This window comes from Varanus komodoensis, unplaced genomic scaffold (genome assembly GCF_004798865.1).
Source record: "Varanus komodoensis strain SLA01 unplaced genomic scaffold, ASM479886v1 scaffold11, whole genome shotgun sequence".
NCBI lineage: Eukaryota > Metazoa > Chordata > Lepidosauria > Squamata > Varanidae > Varanus > Varanus komodoensis.
This window is the reverse complement of record NW_025335317.1, coordinates 13,396,430-13,413,082: the sequence shown is the minus strand read 5'-3', so window position 1 is coordinate 13,413,082 and position 16,653 is coordinate 13,396,430. Positions and strand designations below refer to the sequence as shown.

The following is a 16,653-nucleotide window of genomic DNA, read 5'->3' as shown; positions in this document are numbered from 1 at the left end:
CTTGTACATGCCTTACTGCAATACCAGCAGATGAGAAATTAGCACATCTAGCAAGAATGAGGTGGACTTTGATGAGACTTCTTTTAAAAAGCAGAGGGGAAAAAAAGGGTTTTTTAACTCAGATGACTCACCAGTGAACTATTCAAAGAAAGAACTAGACACCATGGGAAACATTCAGCTGAGCAGAAGATCAATGTATTGAGTTAACCACAAATTTAGATTGAACAAGGAATGTGATAAAAGAGAAAAGAAAGAGATGGCCTGAGTCCTAAAGACACCAACCAAAAATACAAATATTGGGGCTTCCAACACCGAACTGGAGACAAACACATGCAGAGAAAAGCTAGCTCTATTACTGAAACATTGGGACATGAAAGCATCGAAACAAGATGAAGCGTTTCGAGATTGCTGGGCTTGCATCAATGCACAAACCCTGTCTCAAGACCGCTGAGTTTGGGCTAGACACTGTTCTGTCACATAGCCGGTGTGGTGAGGTGGTGAAGAGCGTGGGACCGGGACTCGGGTGATCCGGGTTCTAGTCCCCGCTCAGCCACGGAGCCAACTGGGTGCCTTTGGGCCAGTCACAGACTCTCAGCCCAACCTCCCTCACAGGGAGGAGGAGAATAATGTAAGCTGCCTTGAGCCCTTTGTAGGAAAAAGGCAGGATATAAATCGCAACATGAATAAAAAATAAATAAATAGCCCCTGAACATTTGAAGCACAATGGGTATCCACAGGAGAAAGTGCCTACGCAGGGACAGTACCTTCACTAGGGGATGCTCTCCCCAAGCAGGCTCAGCTTGTACCTGCCAGGGTCATTCCCATGCCAGGTGGAGACATGTTCACTTTCCTAGGCTTGTAAATTCTCTTTGGATTTATGCTGCTCTCATGGGTTTAATTCTGCAAAATGCTCTTATGCTATTCTTTTAAATGGTGGTGTTGTATGGCTTTTGTTCTCACTTTAGTATTCTATATGTCACCCTGGAAACTTGTTGAACAATGGCGTATAAATTTCTAAAATATAAATCTCTGTTCAACACTGCCCTTGAGTTCTATACTGAAAGAACAGCGAGATATAAATTTAAGTAAATGTTCACTCATGTGCAAAATGGCGGAGAGTGCAATCAGATGACCACCGCAGAGCATCTGGAGGACTGTTCGGATTCCCAGCTGCTCGGAGGTTGGAAAACAGCTCTGAACTTGTGGCTGAGGAGGTACACTCCCTGACAGCCATTATGAAAAGAACTGTGTTGACCTCAGAGAAGGGCTTTGGGTGGTCTTTGCGGGGCTTTGAGGAAGGGAGGAGACTAGACTGGCCAAGACATGAAGCATCTTGGTAGTGCTTTAGCTTCCTTCCCCCCACTCCAAAGCTACATAGGATGCCCATAATCCTCCGAACCTTATTGCATGATGCCCAAATGTGACTTGTCAATGAAACATTGATTTCCCTTATCATTCTTCTCTGGAAAAGAAAGAAGAAAACTGTGGTAGAATAAGATCATTTGTGAGATTGATGGCAATGATAAGGTTTGCAACATTGTTCCCACTAAAATCATTGCAAATGTAATTTTTACCTTCCTGTGTAGATTTTGTTAGGGCCTCAGGGTCTTACAGGGATATCCAAATGGTTAGGATGTTCCTTATCACCCAGAAAACTGAAAATGAGGTGCAGCCCAGACACCATGATTAAAGCAAAGTCTGAAAGTGGAACATTGATTTGTTGCTCTCTCTCAAAAAAAGAGGCCAATTAACTAACTGTGAATTAGGGACATGAAATATTTTAGATGATACATGAATATCTAAATGTCTATCACGTCTAAAATGAAGAAATGACAGAGGTTTGTTGTGAAAATCAAGTCCCACAGCTGACAGCTCCTTATAGGACAGATCAGGTGGAATAAACATGCAATAAAGAAAAACAAATATAATTTACCTACAACATCAAAACCAGCTAAAGACGCCCATTTCAAACTGCAAAAATAAGGGCAGCTGGCTCATTAAGCTATGGAACAGCCAACTATTAGTTCAATTTAACACCTTCACTTTTAACCAATTAAGCAATTAAACAAGTATGTTATCTCAAATGCAAGAACAAAACCCAGCAAAATATGCTGAAGTGCCTAAAAACAATTGAAGTCTTGTGGCTTAAGGTTTTTGTAGGCATAAGCCTAACACAGTAGGTTCAAGGCTACTTTTCTGGGCACGAGCTCTTCTTATGGATCATCATTCTTTGTCTGCCAATATGGCCAGGAGTTAGTAAAGTAGCTTTTCTCATTTAACTAAACCATCCAAGTCATTTGCTGTTTGGAAACCCAATTTAAACCTGCTATCCAATGCAGGGGAGTCAGTTGCTACCAGCACCAAAAACTTTTCCAGGTAAGTGTACCAATGATGGATTGATTCAACCCCCACCCTTTACTTTTGCAATTAAGGAAACAATCTACACATTAAGGCAGTGTTTGATTCCCAAAGATTGTCAGACACAGTTTGTCTGGTATCATTTCTGACAGAGGTTTGCATTGTCAGGAATCTTTTTTATAGAACGAGTATGGCTTGTTCTCACTTTCGACCATCTTATCGTTGCAAAGAGAGATCAAGGATAAAGGGATCAAGTTACATGATATGTTCAGAGAGCCTAATGGTGCCACAGAGCATAAGCATTTCATGTGCTTATGCAACTCTGCCTCACTATTAGGCCCGGCCAAAGAAGTTAATAACCAACCAAAGAGATTAGTAAGTTGCTCACACATATACTCCTGAGATAAGCTCGTGTGGTACACTGAGGAAGGAAGGACAGAAAGATGGGTGGGTGGGTGGATGGACAGACATAAACTGAGCCAATGGACAGGTGAGGCAGATGGACGGATGGACAGAAACTGAGCCAAAACCTCTTAATTTACAAAAACTTCCTAGTCTGGTCAACTTTGCCACAGACAACCTGTTGAATGGCTATTTACAAGCCTAGGTTTGTATGTGTGAAGAGTTAGCACTGAACAGGTAAAGAACTAAATCCTAATGCTAGGGAAGGCAACTTCTGGCTCCCTTCAGATGATGGCCAACCCAGGTCTAACCTTTTACTGTGCAATGTTTAAGGCATGGCCACACAGAGGTTGTTAACGCGTTGCAATGGACCCACGTAATACTGTCAGTCATACACAGGGCGGGTTCAAACGTAACGGCCAAACCATCGTTTGATCGCTGGATCTGAGCACCAGTCTTAGGGATTCCCTCCCCCTCAGTGTCTTCAATTAAGCACGGCAAAGCTTCACACTGCATCCAAATCAGCAAACTAGGGTTGAGTTGGAAGCACATCCCAAACCATGGTTTCCAGTCCAGATTCGGAAGGCCAGCACAAACCCTACATCCTGGTAAAAGCAAGCAAGGGCCTGCCCAAAGAGAGAAGTCAGGGAGTGAACTGGAATGAGCAAACCCAAGAATGTTCCAGGCCACAGAAGTAACTGTTTTTCACAGAAGGCTTCCTGCCCTCTGGTTTAAAGGTAAAGCAGAAAAAGCCACTTCCCGGACGTATCCTCAGCCATTGAGCTGCAGTCATAAAGGGTTAACGTCTGAAAGCACAAGCAGACTATTTGCAATTGATTTATTTGATGAACCTGTATAGGCAGGAGAACAAGCACCATACTCCAGCACCCCAATCAATGGGACTCCCAAACTCTAAATTAAGTCATTCCCTTCCCTACACCTTTTCCTTCAGCCTCAGCTCTGATCCCTCTATCTTTTTCTTCTTTTTCTAAAGACACATTTGGAGATGAAGCCATTTGTAACTGCCTCTCCTCAGACAGTTTGTGGCAATGTAATGGACAACCAGCCCGCTACAAAAAATGAAAATCCTGTTTTAATAACCTTATTCTAATTCTGTTGTATGCCTCAAAGGGTTTCAATAAAAAAAATCCAACCTGTAGAGACATATTTTCTTGGCTTAAACACCAATCCAGAGCATATAAATGTAGTCCAACTATAATGACATATTTATAGGTCAATAAAGCTTACACTACAGCTTTCATACTTCACTTAAAGGAACTCTGTAAGAAGCAGTGTTACATAAAATAATTTGATTTTTTTTCTTCTCTAACTGGGTAGACCAAGGAATACTTGTTTTTTTAAATACAATTTTCCTATGTTTAATGGACTTGTTTACACTGCATAGTTGCTAAAAATCTGTAAAACAGCCCTACATTCAGCTATTTTCTTCTGGTTTACCAAATATGGGTATACAAGTCCATTTTCCTAAAAAAGCAGTTCAAAAATGTTGATGTTTTTTTTTCCCTTAAACAAACCCAAAACAAAATAACTAGAGGCCCTACACTGAATGATTTAATCAGACCAATTCTTCTGGAAAAACAGGTTCTCATGCTCATTATGAATAATACATTCCACACCAATTCTATTTTTATCTATATGGCATTGTTGCTCTTCTGTTATTGTGATACACATCTAAAAGAAACAAGTATATAAACAAAATGATGAATGTAATCCACGACCCTCTTACGGAAGAGTAGTGTCTTGGCCTTGGATGGGGTTCCTCTGAAATAAAGGCCTGAGAATTCCAGGCCGCGAGCATCCACAGGTCTATCTCACTTAAGAGATGTTAGAGAGACTGGGTTAGATGAGACCAGCTTTTCCCAGTGTGCCTTCCTCCAGATGCTTGGCCTACAGCTCACATCTACCACAGTCAGCATAGGCATTATGGGCATTGTAGTCCACAATATCTAGAGCAACCCAAGTTGGGGAAGGTTGGGCTGGACCTTCTAGCTGATGTGTGAGGTTTTGCAGGTTTTCTTTTAAGCAACCCCATAGGTTCCCAAGTACCCCCAAAACCCTCTTTCTCCCCTGCTCTTAGGGTGCTTCCTCCATCTTTTCTCTGACTGCAGAAAATCTGCAGAAACTAAAGATGAATGAACTGCACAGTATCTTCTTATTAGGAGCTTTCCAGCTGGCAAGTCCTGACAACGGGTTTTGCTGGGAGGCTGGCACCTCCTTCACCCCTCTTGCTCTCCAACACCTTGCTGTGTTTCTTCTCACACCATGCCCCTTTGTCACACCTCGCTCATCTCTGACACTAGTGTGAGTGCAACAGATTTATTCGAAGCGAAAGGAGTAGAGCCACAAACCTAGATGGAATGGGAAACACCTATCATACACAGTAGGAAACATGATACAAAAAACGTTGTAGGTGCAACAACCACACAGATCTGATAATTCTGGGGACTGACAAGCAGAGAGACAGAGAGGGAGAAGAAGGCTCATTATTATTATTACTACACTGCATTTCTATCCCTTTTTCCCTCTTGTGAATAACCCACAGTAGCTTACATAACACTATTTTATCCCCACAACAACCCTGTAAGGTAGGTTAGGCTGAGAGTCAGTGACTGGCCCAGTGGACTCAGATCTCCCAAATCCCTAATTCAATGCTGTATCCACCACACTGGCTCATTCAGCAGGAAACAACCCTTTTCTGTATCTTCATGACCAGGAGGACTAGAAACTTGTTTTTTAAATGAAAGGTGGCATTTTAAAGCAACTGAATTCTGTGTCCAGGCAAGTATCACATTCAATATTTTCTCTGCACTCCTGCAGAATCACAGCACATACACATCATTGATCTAACATCCTGATGGTTTCCCATATAACTGGGAATAGTAATTAATGTCATGGTTGTATTTTCATATACAAAAGGATGTATCAAAAGACCGAAAGGATGCAACATGAACACTGCTATGCTGTATCTACTTAGCTGGGAGTAAGTCCCAGTAAACCCAAATTGGACTTACTTCTGAGTAGGCTGAGAAGGTTCTCAACTTCTGAGAAGGTTGCTAGTATGGTTTTGAATTTTAACAACCATGGAGTGCAAGATTTATTCTTGAACAGAGAATCACACAGTATTTAATTGGGATGAGAAAAAGCGATGCAATGGAGATTTAAAGAGGTTTGCAAACTTATCTGAAGAACCTATTCATTTTCAGACAGAATAATACCCTTTCAATATTTCCCATTCTGAACACACTCCAATGAAATCACTGAAGCATAGTCTGAAGTAATATTAGGACTGTGGCCTTAAGGTAATTTTTTAAAACATGTTTTTATTAGGGATATATTATTCTACTGCCTTCTATAGGAATATTAAAAGCCACAAGAACATCAGAAATTCTACAGGAAAAAATATTGTACAAAAACTATCATTTTCAGTTCAATTATTCCCACCCCTCCAAAAAAAGAAGTTAAAAGAGTATGGATAGGAGATGTATACACTGTACATTTGTTCAACAGAAATTATCCAAACGTACCAACCAATGTCAGTGTAAAAATGTGAAAGATGCCCCATGTAACACCCTCTTTTAAAATTCTTTTAGAGAATGGCGATATATTACATGACACCTCCTTGAAATTACCAGCTTGTAACAGAAGATGGTTTCTTGAATATCTCAGGGCAAAATATTAGCAAAGACCTGGCTCTGACTTGTGCTTATGATGGAATAACAGGAGCTCACCTGCTTACCCTCTCCTACCTACCTGTGTGTATGTTACTCACACATAACATCTGGTGTTAGGACTTCCATGAACCAAATTGTACCGTTCTTCCTCTCCCCAAAAAAGAGAGGAATAATGTACAAAGAAACCCAAGACCAAACAAGTGCATACAGCTGGATGCATAATTTATGTATCTAAAGTATTTATTTATATGGAGCCATCCATGTGCAGGCAACTTACAGAATCACATGGTATCAGAGATGTACAGTGAAAGGGAATACTTGCCACTTGTCCAAAAAGAGGAACCAAACAGCCTGATAACTGTTTGAACCAAGCCAACGAATTCGAAGACCCAAGTTCATTTCGACTTTGATAGTGTCTCTGTGGGTTTTAACCCAGAAAGAAGAGTTTGGAGGTCATTGTGCTGGTCAATGACCGTAATGGATGGGTGGATGGATGGATTGCTTGAGTTTGGGGGTCATGGGAAAACTGGTTTATAATCACATTTGCTCCCTGTTAACTAGAGTTAAAAGGAACAGAGGATGGGAAAGACTCCTGCGTAAGACCCTGGAGAGGCACTGCTAGTCAGAAGAAACAACCTTGGGACAGAGAGGATGGAAGTCTAGCTTGGTACACAGTAGCTTTCCACATTCCACAGTTTTCAGCCCATAGTGTGGTCATTTGCTCATGTGGCTTTAAGAAACTGTTTGATCCTCTCTCAATTCCTCTTCCTAAGACTAGACAAAGGCAGACCGCCTTCAAAAAATAGCTCCTCTAGGAAGAAACTAGGGTCAACTTCTGGCTTCATCAGAGAGGTGGATCTTGACAAAGCTTGACCAACCAAACCAAGCTCGACTAACCAGAAGCTGCTCAAAGCCTGGTACCTCTTACCTGAAAAGTCAAAACACTGCAAATGCAGCAGGGCAGCAGCACAAATGTTAAGAGAAGATGGCACAGGAGGAATTCTGTGAGGTCCCACAGCTCTTAAGACTCAGCTTGCCCTCTGTCCAATCTCAAGAACTTGACTAAAAAGGCTGGGTTTTGCTCCAGATGGACAAAGGTTGTCCATCATCACCTTTGGGACGTGTTAAACCAGTGCTGCCTTCAGAGGGCATTTTGAGATTATGGTTGGGAGCCACTGCTGTGGGGTTCCCTCCAAAAGTCACCCGAAAAGAAACCTTGCTCCTCTTTCACCTCTTAGCTACCTCAAGCCCCTTTGAATATGCCAGGCTGCAAAAATATGCTAGGTACTGTGATACCTGGACATAAAATTAGCCAAGACTCTGCGAGAAGCCACAAAAAGGGATAACAATGACCTGGGGATGCCCAAATAATTGTAGTGTTTAGCATGCTTGGAATCCAAGTTGCTGGTGGGAAATTCCGCTCCAAAGCATTTCCTTATCGGATTAGAAAAGGCTGTCCCAGAATATCTGCTACCTTCTACAACGCAAAGCTTCTTTGGAGACAGTGGGGGAATAAAAAGGTATAAAATAAAAAATAAAATAAAAACAGATTAGATGCCCCTCCACCTATCCGGAGGTGAAAGGAACTGGATAATTTAATGGGGGTAGCATTGCAATGGCATACTAGTAATGAACACTAGAAGATTCCCAGTGTAAAGAAATATGCCTCTGATTAACTGATGGCGAGAATAAACAACGGGGGAATGCTAATTGTCATCATGCCCTGCTTCTGAGCATCCCATGGGTGTTTGCAGAATCACAAGAGCTAGAAACTTGTTCTTTAAAACGAATCAAGTGCAGGTTATTTGGGTTATTAAAAGTCATGTTTTGCATTCCCGAGCATGAACTAAAACTATACTCACTGAAATTAAGTCATGCTTGCAATTAGTTTTCATTAAAGCCTCATCCCAATTCATACAATCTGATGGGACCTGTGAATTGTTTTCATGGCTCTGCTAGACAAAGCTAAATCTTAACAAAGAATCAATTCCTTTGGGTTATTTATTGATGGGAAAAGCAAAATACAGTCAATTCCTTTTACGTTTCATTCCAGTAGTTTTCATGGCAAATACCCATTACTTTTCTTAAGTGTAACAAGCTTCCTTTTCCTTTCACAAAATGTGCTCATTACCTAAATCTGTGTGTTTAATTAACTGAATGTCCACTTGTGCCTTTGGGCTTCATATGGACCCAGCTATTGACAATCCAATCAGCCATACAACAATACATATTTCAAAGGCTCAGCTCTTTGGGTACTGGAGTCAATTTTTTGGATTCTCTCACAGTACCACCAATGTGCTCTATGAATTCATATTCCATTATACAATCTGTTTATGTATGCCTTATATTTCTGTACTGCCCAACAGCCAAAGCTCTTCATGCTCCTATTAGATTTGCCCACGATATAGAAGGGTTTTTTTGAAAAACAAGGCTTGTGATCTTTAAACATTTTTACATTTTTGCTGCAGGATAGACAGCACTGGATGGTTAGCTTTGTTTTATTGCTTCATTAGAAGTTTGTTTATTGGTGGAAAACAAAGCCAGGGTGCCATAAATTTACAAAAGAAATGTCCCTTAAAACATGACATTTTCTAACATGCATAACAGATGTGAGGACATTCACTGTGAAATGGAAAACTCCCAATGCCACTGAAGACACTATCCTAGTAACACTGCGAATTACATAAAGAAAAATAATATTCAACATTAATACCCTATAAAGCTGCTTTGATCCCCTGGAGATTTATGTCCTGATGAGGTTTTCTTCTTTTTGGATGGATGGGGTGGGTGGGAAAGACAAAACCAAAAAGAGAATGGTGTGCTTAAATGTAATAGAACAGTGGAGTCCCTCCATTATGCAGACTAGTTAGCAAGCCTGACCTGGAAACTTTCTCCGCGTATATGGGGGTTATGGAGTACTACCTAACCTGTTCTCACCCATACTCAACCAATGCTTCCTCGCTCACCTGGCTGGTTCCCCCTCAGTTCCTGCCTTTAGCTAGAGGTGACACACCCTGAATTTCAGCCAGACATGTCTTCTTCCACTCTAACATTATGGAGGAAAGAGAGAACACAAAACGTGCAAGAGGGGATGCGCCAACTTCAGTGTTACATTATTTAACCCTATTTTAAAATATGTGTCTGCCTTGCCATGCACTGTTTGCCCGACTTCAACATCCTAAATATGCCAACCTGCAGGAATTAAAAATTCACACATCCCATATTGGAACAGGTAATAAGTGCATTCTAAGCAAGTCCATGCATACATTTCCCTCTCTCTGCTCACAAGTCGTGGCCCATAACAAATCACACATCCCCACAGAGGCTGCACCCCATCTAGATAACACTCAACAAATGCCTGCTTTAGATTGATACAGGAAAAAGCAATTTCTGGTCAACACTGCCATATCTATTTATATCCAAGAACAACTTAACCTTGTATCTATCACATGACAGAGTCAATTGTCTCACCAGGATAAAGTTGGCACAGTACGGGCATTTGCTTTAATTTTTTCAAACTTCTATTTACAGTGAAACCTTGGAGCTATTTAATAATCATCTCTGAAACTCAGAAAGTCCAGTAGGCGGATACATGAACTAGCAATTCAACTCTGAAATGGATGTTCTCAATAAAAACACACATTCACCATCCATAATGGGGAAAAGCGTAAACTCTATGAACTGCCCAGTTATTCAGGACACCAAAGGGTGCCTTATTTTCTTGCTGGAGGTAAGCATGGCACTTCAACTAGATCGTGAGCTGAGTTCTACTGAAGCAGCAGACTAGTTCAGCAGCTTGGCTCCTTGTTTCAAGTTTTCAGTTTAACAGGATGACACCGTTCTGGGCATGCTCAGTACAGTAAATTTACTTCCTCACTTTTGCACAGTCGCCTCCCAATGTACAAATAAAGTTTGAACCCCTTTCCAATTTCAAGGGCAGCCTGACAGGTAGCCCTGAAGGGATGTGTATCTGAGAAAAACAAAGATGAAAACCCATTGTTGCATGCAAGTGCAGAATCTGGAATCTCAGCCACCTATTTCTTCACCATCCAATTTTTTCCAGTCAAGCCAGTCAGAACAAGAAGTGGCACTTACCAAGGTCGGCCTTTTCCTTCAAAATGTCCTTAAAGTTGAGCCCACTGTTGTGTGTGGACTGCCTGAATCTACTCAGTGCTTCTTTCTGCCCATTCTTTCCCAGTTCTGTGAGTCTGATGGCTTCGCCCCGGAGGCCATGTTTCCATTTTGAGAAGTCTGTCTGGGCCCATTTTGCCAAGTCTTCAAGCTTCACTGTCACCTTCTCTGAAGCAGCAATAACTTCATCCTGTGAGAGACCATTAAAAGAGAAAAGCAAGAGTCACGTCTCGTTCCATGAAGCATGGTAGAAAGTTACTACCCATCTTGCAGTGCCCATCTGGTTCGAACCATTCATTAGGTTTCTGTTATTCCAAAATGGACTCTTTTAGCCAACTGGAGATCAGTGCGAAGTGAGTGCATTTTTCAATGCATTATCTCCTCTGAATCTACTGATCTTTCCCTTGCTTATTCACTTGTCCCATTCAATATTCATGTACACTTCCTAGTCACACATACCACTTTCGTATACATATAACACACATCCACACAACCTGACCATGGATTTCACACTTCTGCGGAAATGCATTTTTCTTCTGATCTCCATTCCACCCAACAGACAGAGCCCCACCTTTCACCAAGGTCAAATGCTGACCATTTGATCTTAAATTTCTAAGTGGCTGGAACAGTCATGAACTTTATCTGATACTCAGCCGCTCAGCCTATGACTATGAAGGTCTTGTGTCAATATATTGAAGCGCGAGCTGTTACAACTAATGGCTACAGAGGTTTTATGGAGTTTATTGGACGGTGTAGGGTGGACTACACTGACCCAACACCGTTCCTCAAAACTGTATGGCTTATGCTTCAATTCGATCTTTCATCCATCTCTAATAGGAATGGGGACACTTCTTCCAGCCTAAGGCTTGAACGGCCACCTGGGAAATCTCCTGCAGGCTGCCCACCCGCTGGGAACACAGCTGGAGCTCAAAGGGAGCACAGTCCCCCTCGCCCCATCATCATGCAGACTCACACGCAGCCAAAGGATGGCATGCTGCGCCAGCTCCCTGGCCATCCCGTCCAGGGGGACCCACCACAAAGACCCCAGAGGTCTAGCCGATCCTTCTCCCAGAGTAACACCTGCCACATCTGCAAGAGAGCATCCTGAAAGCTGTGCAGCCCAAACGAGTGCTCTTGTGAGCTCCTGTGGGAGCTCAGCCAGGTGTGGTGACGAAGGTAAGGGGTCCAGGTGTGGAGATGTGCAGCAGGAAGAGGGAGCCGTACAATGGAGGGCCTTCAGTGATGATGCAAACCGCCTCTTGCTTCAGGTTCTTGCACAGCCCGTCTACATCATATACCCACCCACAACCCATAGCATTAGCACACATTTTCACACACATACACACCCCCCCTTTCCCGTGCATATCTATGAGGATCTGCAGAGGAGGGGAGCCATTTCCACCCCTTGTGGTACACTGGGGGATGGGTTCAACCCCCCCCCCCCCCCCGCCCAAAATAAGCCATAATGGGAACAATGATGGACTTCCACCACTCCTGGGCTGATCTGTGCTGGTCAAGTCAGAAGTGCAGAAGGCTCAACAGAGATGAAGGTACCCTGGAAATGCTCAGGAGTATCTGAAAGATTATGAAGAAGGAAGAGAAGGCCAGCAGCCAAACATAAAGCCAAACAAAACAGCTCAGAACATCATAGGTACAGTGACAGAGAGGGGGTCCTATAATCCAGAGGCTGGCCGTGAGTCCTGTTTTACTGAGAATAGTGCTCTAACTGAAGGGGCATCCTGCCTAAATTCAGCTTCATGAGCAATAAGAAGGGAGAGCGTGGATCAAAGTTGTCAAAATTGCCCATCAACAAGCCAAGCACCCAGGTCCCCTGATCACATCCTTCCACAGTGTGGTGCAATGAACTGCATTTCTTAGCTAAATTACAGTGTTTTTCCAAAATTTACATCCAGGAATATACACCAGGACATTCCAGTTGGCTAATCTGTCTCCTCTTTGCGAGTGATGCACAGATCCGTCACCCCCCCGCACCGCCCCGCATGAAGGTAGCTCTGCTTTCCATCATAAAACGATATACTGACATCACATTGCATGTTCTTGGATTTTTTAGTGTTACTGTCATTTAAGTAATTGCTCAGAAATAACAGGGCTGATATCTTCAAAGAAATTAGAAACCAGGATTGAGCAAAGAAATATTCAGCACATTGCCAAAGAGGTTTGGGGGAGACGGAGGGGGGTGGAGAGAAACTGCACTTTTAAAAATGCAATTAACCTGCTAATGTAAAAATATCATAGCCAGATGACTAATGGTTGCAGCTAGTCCTTCCTCATATAAATGATCTAAGTATATACAGGATTCCTGGAACTTACCAGAAAGTGCTTGTGTTTACGATGGCTTACATACCATCCCTGGCTTATATACAAATATTGAATTTAAGTTTTATCCTAAAAATTAAATTAAACTGTGATGTAATCCCACAAGAAATACTACAGAAATTCTAAGTTTCCTACAAAATGAAAACTGACACATTCTCAGATTTCCTGCACATGTTTTCAAGATCAGAAATTAACAATAGTTCTTCTACCACCACTCCTGCTTTTAAACATGTATTCTGCAGAAAAGCTGATGAAATTATTTGACCCTGCAGAGAATACATGCAAAATAAGCACTTCTCTTTTTCTTTTTATCAATAAAACAAACTCTGTTACGACACAGAAAATACGAAATAAGCATTTCTAAAACTGTACCCTTCCAGGAAATGATCAGTTCTTCTCATACATGACAAATAAGCAGAACTATTTTTCAGAGAATATATGAAGATCGTTTCTTCTGTAATTTTGCTAGGGTTTTTTTAAAAAAGAAATTAACTTTAAGTCAGACATTCAAGATGCTGAAGGAACCCAGTGACTGGAGGCACTGTAGAATTCGTAATTTTAATGGGGTTATTCCTCAGATTATTTAGTTCAGATTTTTAACTTCCAATCAATCAGCCTTGCATTCCAGATCAAGAAAACGTATACAGTGAAATTCCCACCCGACAATTTTATGCTGTCCCTCCTTCCGAGCAACTCTGGGTGGCACAGACAGGGTGATGTGCTCACGCCAGTCTTGCGATGCTAGGTTCACTTGAAAGATGGGATCGGTCCAAAATTATACAGTATATTTCACAGCATTATATATTGCACAGAAAGGCCTGATTCACACATACACAAACAAACACCAGATTTCTCATGCTGAAGAACTAGCTCCATGGAGATTCGTGCTTCTCAGGTGAGCTGAGGCAGTACCTATGTTCTACCTACAGTATCCTAACTACAAACTGTCGCTTGATCAAGTGACAGAGATGCATGGGTACGAACCCGCTCTCCATTAAGGCAAAGAGGATAATTTCTTGAGGATCTTAACACAGAAATGAATGCACAAACCAGCTTTCCATGATCTGGTGCTCTCCAAGTGTGCTGGCCGATTACACCTATCATCCAAAGGCAGCACACCTCCATCTATGGATTTTATCCTAGTAAATAATTCTTTAAGCAGGAAAGATTGCTCAAGTGCCCACCAACAAAACTTGGGGGAGGGTTACCCACTATTACAGAGGGATGTGCTACTTGTGCTGGACTGCAACTCCCATTATCATTCACAGCAGGTTATGCTGACTGTGGATGATTGGCACTGTAGGCCAAAACCTCCAAAGGGACACTGATTGCCCACTTCTGCATTATACTGATGTTAGTAAGAATAAGCAGAGCTGTGCTGGATCAGACCAAATTCTGATCTAGCCCAGCATTTTGTTTACAGCGTAGCGCACTAGCTGCTTGTGGAAGGTTTACACATCAGGATGTGTCCACAACAGCACCCTACTCACATTCCCTGGCAACCAGTTTAATGGCATACTGCCTCCAGAACTAGAAGTAAAATATGCCCGTCATGCCCAATGGATTGGTTCTGGATTTAGTCTTACTCAGAGCAGATGCACTGAAGTAAGCGAGGCTTAAGTTAAACTAACTTGAATCCTATTTATTTAAATTGGCCTACTCAAAGTATGACTAAACCTGAATCCAACCCACAGTAAAATGCTTCTAACACACATAAAGCACTATACAAATGCTAATTATTAACTTACCTGATGTTTGAGAATTAGCAGCATGCTTTCTTTCCTTTCTCATAGCTCTCTTAAATTACTGCTTTAAAGAGCTGACGATTATCTGATCAATAGTTAACCAAGTCCATCGACCAGGCATGATTTAACCAAATAGCCAGCACTACAACAGTGTACATGTATCAAGGGGGAATAACAAGAAAACACAACCTCATCCATTCCACACTCTGCAGACTTTGTCACAAGTTAGCATGGCACACACTAACTCTGTCTGTAATAAATGAAGCCAATCTATGGGCCCAAGTTCCCATAAGACACACACATAATTTTATTTGGGGGGGAAGGGGATATTTAACATCAATTGTCCGTGCACAGCCATGCCTCCCCCAAATGTTCAGGAATACAACAGTTCTGAGAAACAATTATTTTTCATGAAACACCAAGATCCCAACCAGATGTGTCCTTGCTGGAAGTGCTGTTTTCCAAAGTAGCTGTTATGACCAAATGATTATTACTTCTATTACCAGTTTGTGCACATCCTTTCCAAGAATTGCTATGACTAACTTTGGTTGGCATTCAAAGCAAGCAAAGCAAACATTTTAATAACCAAAAGGCAAGTACAATCATTATTACATCACCAATGAATAATCCTGTTATTGAGAATACAACCTTTATACTCAGACTCTGAGACATACAAGGTACATAGAGAGACTATAAACTTGTACCTCTGTGAAACTATTTCCCTTCTCCATGCTCACTCAGCTCACAGTCCCTGCCAAATTTATTTCATAACATATTCACGATAGACTGAAAAAAATCTGATGAAGTGTGGAAGCTTGAAATATCAGAAGCTCCGTAAGAGCACAAAGACTGTATTTACATCTATGCATCCTTAACCTCCTTTCCTTTTGTGATCTCAGCTCACTTTCTGAATTCACAGAATAAACTCTTTAAAACAAGGACCTGTCTTTTTCACTTACAGTTCTCTGTGGAGTACTATGCAATTGTTTGTATTGTAGATTTTAACTTGTTTTATAAATGGATTTTTTCATTTATAAGGAACCTTGAAAGGCCTGCCAGATGGTATTAATAAAGAATGACAACAACTCTAAAATGTGGTTTATTACAGCAAATCCACCACACTATCAGGTGGTTGTCTCCATTTCCATCAGTGCATAGGACCAGAATAAAAGCTCTCAGCACTAAAGTATCCCATGATGATAATATTAGTACATGCGCACTGATAGTGCAATCCGACCAAAGCACTTTCAGATGGGAGGGATCTAAACATGCGTTTAACATACCCCTATGCGGACATTTTTAGCTTCCCGTAAGCTTGGGAGTGTTTAACTTGGGCTGGATTGTCTCATCAGACCTGGCACGCTGGACAATGTGGCAGCCATCTCAACATTGTCTGCACCAATGGAAGGCCTGGAAAGCTGCAATTGCGTTTTTTCAAGACTCCCTCTATGCAGGTATCTGACGGCAAGATTTGAGGCTTAGGAATTCAGTCTAAGACTCAGTTTCAGTAGACGAACACAGCACTGGGACATGCAAAGTAATGGCAACACACTCCAGGGCATGTGCAGAGTTCCCTTTTATCTCACTGCTGACAAACTGTCTGCTCTACCTCTTAGGTTAGGGCAACATCATAAACTGCCCTTTGCCTGCTGTAAAACTGTCCCATCCCTAGACCTGCGGTTAGGCAGGAAAGTTTTCTTATGTGGCTTCTCAGCAAAATGGTTCCCCAAATAATACACAAAGGTCAAATAGAAGAGATAATTAAAAAATGCTATTGCAATAAATCAGAGTCAATCTAGAACACCAGAATCTAAAACAGCAGCTTATAATAACAGGAGATGTACCACTTCTGAAGCTAGAATAACTTGATTTGTATTAAAAGCCTGAGGGAAGAACATGAAATTCGGAAAGGTGTATTTCTGTCAGTAGATCAAAAGTACCAGCACAGGGATGGATGCGCAGGCCGGGTGGTACTTTTTGGTCTACTA

At 41.8% G+C, this 16,653-nt stretch overlaps 1 protein-coding gene across 2 annotated transcripts in view; it reads right to left on the bottom strand.

Annotated features, from left to right (window-relative positions):
• The window catches only part of ARID5B (AT-rich interaction domain 5B), a 235,607-nt gene that overhangs the window by 165,244 nt on the left and 53,710 nt on the right, over positions 1-16,653 (bottom strand). For both annotated transcript variants that reach the window (XM_044420400.1, XM_044420399.1), the window contains one exon: positions 10,548-10,773. In XM_044420400.1, coding sequence (XP_044276335.1) covers positions 10,548-10,773 — 226 coding nt within the window. The remainder of the gene's footprint in view (positions 1-10,547; positions 10,774-16,653) is intronic.